Source organism: Pteropus medius, unplaced genomic scaffold, assembly GCF_902729225.1.
Source record: "Pteropus medius unplaced genomic scaffold, Ma_sr-lr_union100, whole genome shotgun sequence".
In the NCBI taxonomy this organism is placed as follows: Eukaryota; Metazoa; Chordata; class Mammalia; order Chiroptera; family Pteropodidae; genus Pteropus; species Pteropus medius.
Genome location: NW_024355205.1, coordinates 7,320,913 through 7,326,912, shown reverse-complemented (window position 1 = coordinate 7,326,912; position 6,000 = coordinate 7,320,913). Strand labels below are relative to the sequence as shown.

The 6,000-nt window shown below is 35.8% G+C and overlaps 1 protein-coding gene across 10 annotated transcripts in view; it reads right to left on the bottom strand.

The window, feature by feature from the left end:
* Positions 1 to 1,618: 1,618 nt before the first annotated feature.
* Positions 1,619 to 6,000, bottom strand: part of MECOM (MDS1 and EVI1 complex locus) — a 271,693-nt gene continuing 267,311 nt past the window's right edge. For all 10 annotated transcript variants that reach the window (XM_039857827.1, XM_039857823.1, XM_039857825.1 and 7 more), the window contains one exon: positions 1,619 to 3,228. In XM_039857827.1, coding sequence (XP_039713761.1) covers positions 3,216 to 3,228 — 13 coding nt within the window. In that variant the 3' untranslated portion in view covers positions 1,619 to 3,215. The remainder of the gene's footprint in view (positions 3,229 to 6,000) is intronic.

The following is a 6,000-nucleotide window of genomic DNA, read 5'->3' as shown; positions in this document are numbered from 1 at the left end:
TTATAAAATGACTTTCATGTGTACAACTTTTACCAAATATTTCCAAAAATGTATTTTAATTTTCGACATTCACAGAAACCCAATGCAGTAGTAGGAAAAGCAGGTCTTATTTCCCTGGTTTCACAGATGAGATTTTGAGAGGTATGTGACTTGCCTGAGACCTCAAAGCCAGCACGGTTGTAGAGCCAGAACTCAAACCCAGGCCTTGGGTTTCCAAATCTCATACTGTGTCCGCCACATCTCACCGCCTCCCCACAGGGCCATGCGGTGGAGGGCTGCTGGCGAAATGAATGGAAAAGAAAGCAGAAATGTAAGGCTTGAAAGCCTTTTTGGAATTTGGAGGGACTAAGTATTAGCAAACAACTGAAATGTCATGCTCAAAGTCAAAAAGAATTTACCGCATTGGGAGTATTCGGATTGCTTCAGAATTTATAGGTATATTCTTTAAAACAAAGAACCAGATCTCCACGTTCTCAAGCTTGTTGATCTTATGTCCCAAATACTAGATTCTTCTTCTTCTTTAAAGACTAGATTTATAGCTTAAGTGTATTTCCTGAATACTTCTTCCTGTGCACACTTTCTATTTTTAAAAATCAGCATTTATACCTCATATATTTAATTCTTATACTACTGACATTTAGAAAGAATGTGAGGAAGTTTCTTTATATATCTGGCATTGTGGCTAAGAAATAAATGAACGAAGAAATTCGTTTGGATCTACTTTCATGTGTCATACTTACTTATTTTTCAGGCTTTTCTAAAACCTCTACAACTGGCCAAAATTGGAATAATTATATTCTAAAACAATTGGCATTATATTTAAGAAGCAAAAAAAGTTCATAATTGGTTCCCCACCAGAGAATTTATCATATGAAAATACCACTCTTCACATTTCAAGCCTGTGTGAACATTTATGAACACACAGAAACAATTACATACATGAAAATTAAAATACTATTATACAAGTGAAAAACAGAAAACCTAAACTTTTAACAAAATGGAATGATTGAAGAAATTATAGATCAAACCTGCTGCAATACAGAACTACTGCTATATGATTATTTTGAAGAATTTTAACAATATGTAAGGTTTGCTTGTTTGTTTTGTGTTTTTTTTTTTGCCACAGTAAAGAAAGAAAACACAAAATTATGTCTGTCCTCTGATTATAACTTGATAATTTGCACTGGACAAAGACTTAAAAAGATCATAGAAAATTTAAAGGGTTTGTTTTTTTTCCCTATCTGTGTAATTAAGAGAAAAAATAAGAAACAGAACTCCTTTTGGCATGCACTATATAAAACTGAGTAGGAAAACTGTAGGTTGCTCTGTCCTAACTAAAATGGATGTTGTGGACATGGAGTGATACCAAGGACGTGTATGTTGCACATAAGCACTGGCTGTACCACGTGGGGAAAGTTTAGAAAGATGAGCAAGAGATACTGTAACTCCTTATGGACTAAGGGTTATCCCTATGTCATCTCAAAACAATATAAACATGCTCTGCATTCCATGTATCTGTTTGGGCATCAAGGCCCCAGACTTCGTATCTTTAAATCATTGGATCCCACAGGGAAACTAAAATTGCATGAGAAGGGAAAATACCACAGTGGGAAAAATAACCATTTTTGTAAGTCTTTATTTTTTTAGTTGCTCCTCCCATAGTAATGCACTGAAAGGCATAACAGTTTATATTGTACAAAGCATTTGAAGAAAGTACCTCAACTTGCCGATTATTTCAAAATGAGATTACAAACAAAAAGAAAACAAATCTGGTTCCTCAATAAAGGGCAAAATAACTGAATACAGTCTGTTATTTACGTCTCTCTTTTAACATAAGGTCTGGAACACTTCATTTTACAAATAGGATTAACATGAACATAACATCGCACAAGCTTGCAGACATCCAGCATAAAATATGGGGTACAGCTTTTAATCAGAAGAATCATGCTTTCATGAAAGAAATTATAATCGTTTATACAATTGAATCGATTTCAGTATTACAAAAACTAAGTTGCATCTATTCGTATTTAGCTCATTAAGAAGGAAAACAAAACAACAACAACAACAAAAAAAGGAATGTTAAGAAAAGCCAAACACCATTTGGCACCCCCATACACAGGTCAAGTCACCTTGGTCCTTTGAAATTCGGAAAGGGGTGTGCCTCGGACGTCAGAAAGTAGTGGCTGAGTGGAACAGTGCTATTTTAATCAACAAACAATAGTTTGCCAACAAATAAATACATGATACACGCAACACAAAAAAAAAAAAATTAAACATTAAAAAATAGTGACATGATTGTCTAAAATTAAGATGTTATTACAGGATTTGGCAAACATTTATTAGTGTAGTGGTACAGCGGTACTGGTGATGAACAGGTTACTTCACTGACTTAACCTCTTTGAGCATTGAACATCCATAGTTTACAATATACACATACCCTTTTCCCCTAATTTTAAACAAAGTACTTAAGAAGGCAAAAGTTAATGGGAAACAAGTACTCCCTGTTATCAGTTTCTATAATAATTGAGTGTGCATTTTATCCAACTACTTCCGTCTTCAAAGGGTTAAATTACATAAAACTTTAACAAAAAAAAAAAATTAAATTTGCAATTACAAGCAACTGTTCCCAATCATGTGTCAGGTGATCTTGTACAAAAAAAAAAAAAAAAAATTCAGTTTCTATGGAGTGTTCATTCGTATCAATGCTGCCATCTCAATTGTCCCTCTCACCCACCCACGCCCTAGGGCAGGGCAAACTGGAAGATGCCTTCTGCCCAGGAAGTTTTTCATTTTCATTGAATCACTTTAAGTCGCATTGATTCTCCAGAAGTCAGCAGCTGCCTTTGCTGTGCAAAACAAAATATCGAGAATAAATAGTTTCTTTTTCTTCCTTTCTTTATCTTTCTTTCTTCATTCCTTCCTTTTCTTCTTTCTTTCTCTTTTTTTTAATCATTCAGTTTAAGGTCACCGGACTTTAAATGAGTGACCCTTCAGGTTTCTAAGGCATTCTGCTCAGCAGTCTTTTAAATAGTCCTATATGAAAGAGCCATGCTACTGTTGGACTTGGTCCCACTCCGGTCGACCTTGGTAATGTCATACGTGGCTTATAGACTGAATGGCACTGGATTCTGCTGCGGCCCTTGCCATACTGTGCCACACGGTGGAAGAACTGTGGGATGTAGAATGGAGGGACTCCTTCTCAGACAATGACAACATCATAGCATATGCCTGGGGTAAAAAAAAGGAAAGACTCAATAAATGGCATTTGAAAAACCTCACTTTTAATTTGAAGGACACTACCGATAAATGTTAGAAAGAGAAGGGATCCTAAGTAGGGCATCCCTCATGGGTCTGTTTATAAAAGGGTGGATGTGTGCATGTGTGTATGCGTGTGTGTTATAATGACTTGGAGTTACTGCTGGCCTTCAGTGTCTGGGGACCAAAAATGTGATATGATCTACAGAATAAAACACTGATTTGCCTACCCTAAATGTTAATTGTGCCTCCATTAAGAAACGGCAGTCACCTCCCTCCCGAAGTCATCTATACACTGTTCATGCACATGTTCAGCTCACCAAAAATAGCATTGTGAGCTTATGACAGAAACTGCAAATATGAATAAGATATAGACCTGCCATGAAGCACTGTGGTCTAGTAGAGGAAACAGTCCCATCAACTCCTGTGCTTGATTGCACTTTACAATAGAGAGCACTGAAAGTGAAATGACTTGCCCAAAGACACTAAACTAGATAGAGGGGGAGGCATAAAAAAATCTTATTTCTGCCTCACTTTTGGTCCAATGTTCTTTTTCTGTTCCCCTCCATGCTTGAAGTTTCAATGCTGACACCCAAAAACCTTGAAAGTTTAGGTAGATCAAGTCAGCTCTACCAAAAAAATGAAACAAAATGCAAGACTCGACAACGTTCTAACCCACTTGTGCTCCTATGTCTGCTGACCAGAAGGTGCAGGGAGGTCCTCTGTGAGGAAGTGCTCTTTCTTCCCTATTATCATGTCAGATTCTAAGTAACTGTTCGTGAATCCCCCATTTGCTGCCAAGGAAAATATTCAAATGAAAGGTTTGGTCTTGACTTGGGAGTGAACTTTTCACTGTTGATTTGCTATTGTGGGTCTCATCCATTGCTAAACTTGCTTGTCAAAATGCTGCTGAAGTGGAATCATTAAAGTCCTGCCAAAGACATTCCACTGTCTGTAAATAAAGACAAAATGCCTCTGTTGTTAAGCAGAATTTCATCTCTGGAAGTCATGCTGAGACATGTGGCCGGTCTGTGGTTTCTTCCGTAATCATGGCATTCAGTTAGAAAATCTGCCCTTGCAGGCTGATTTTGATTTGCTGGGTGATTGCTCTAAATGTACACATTTGACTTTTATGTATGCAATTTGCCTTCTGGACCTCTACAAAAATCTCAGCAGACATACAACAAACATTTCTTAAGCATCTATTCTGTTCCGGGCACTGTGCTAAGTCCTAGAGATTCAACGATAAATAACAGAGTCCCCATCTTTTGTACAGTTTAAAACATGAAGTGAACATCGAACTTAAATCATCTATTCTAATTAATGTATCCACTTTCAGAGAGCAAGATAAAGATTATTTTGAAATGGGTTTAACAAAACTCGTTCCTATATTTGGAAAGATGAAAGGAAGTACAGAGAAAATTTTGGAATCCTGAATTTTAATTCTGGCTTCAAACCTGCCTCTACTCAACTAGCTGTGTGACCTGGGGCAAGTTGCTTAACCATTCTAGGTCACTTCCCTCAATTAAAATAGGGATAATAATAACAAAAACTTGTCTCAAAGGGTTATGGAGGAATCACAAGCACTAACTTACATAAAGTGCTTAGATCATTGTACCTAACATAAATAGTATCTACAATCATGAAATTAATTTTTGTAGGATAAGGTTTTCCAGAGAAGATTCAGGTACAATGCAGCTACTGTTGTATTGGTCAACAATTTTGGATTGCACCATTATAAAAATCACAGAGTGCATAAATATATGAATGTTTTGAGTAAAACATCTGAATTTATTCAGATTCTAGAAAATGGCAAGTACAGAATAACTGCCTTTTGGTAATCAAAGGAAGTAAATATTTTTATGCACAATGATCAATGCCCAGCACATAACTGACAATAAAAACTGAATAAATGAATAAAAAGTCTTATGAAAGAAAGTTTGAAAAAAAATCCTTTTTCCAAACTGATATATGACTTTATCATGTAAAAATAAAAATAGGATTGAGCTAGGATTGCAAAATGCTAATATTTCTGTGATGGTAATTGTGAGCCCAGTTAGGCAGGGACTTTATTTTAAAAGGCTGATACTGAAATATATCATCTCTATCACCTCTAGGTTTTAAAGTCCTCTGCTTTCTATTCACATCTTAAAGTTTAAGGAATTTGGGGGTATTGTATCTTATAATAAAAAGTATTTTGGAGGAATAATTTTTAAAAATTAAAAAAAGAGAAAGAAAACCCTGGATTCCCCAGTATCTTTGATTAACTAGGAAAGAAGAATGGGAAATCAAGGGTTTAAAAAAATACTAGCTACCTCTTATGGTTGTCTCTAAGTGAAAAATGAGATATTTACTCTGGCTAATTAAATGTTAGAAAGTGAAAAATTCATTTGTATCTTCATTGAATCACAGAGCAGGAAGGGATCTTAGAATCTTCTCCACTCACCTCACTTTGTAATGAGGAAATGGCACCCACAGTCATGAAGTGATATGCTTAAGTTCATGGAGTTTGGCAACTCCAGTGTTGGGGCTCATTAGTTTTACTTCAATTCAGAAAGAACATTTATCCTGCCTATTATCATACATGACACTTTAGAGTTTTTACTGAATTGACTGATATTTAAAACCTTGTATTATCGCACTGGCAAAATATTTTTTCCATCTTAATTGAGATATGATCATATTTGCTGTTAATACCAGCCCAAAACATCTCAGCCAAATAGGAAGTCATTTCCAAATGCGCAA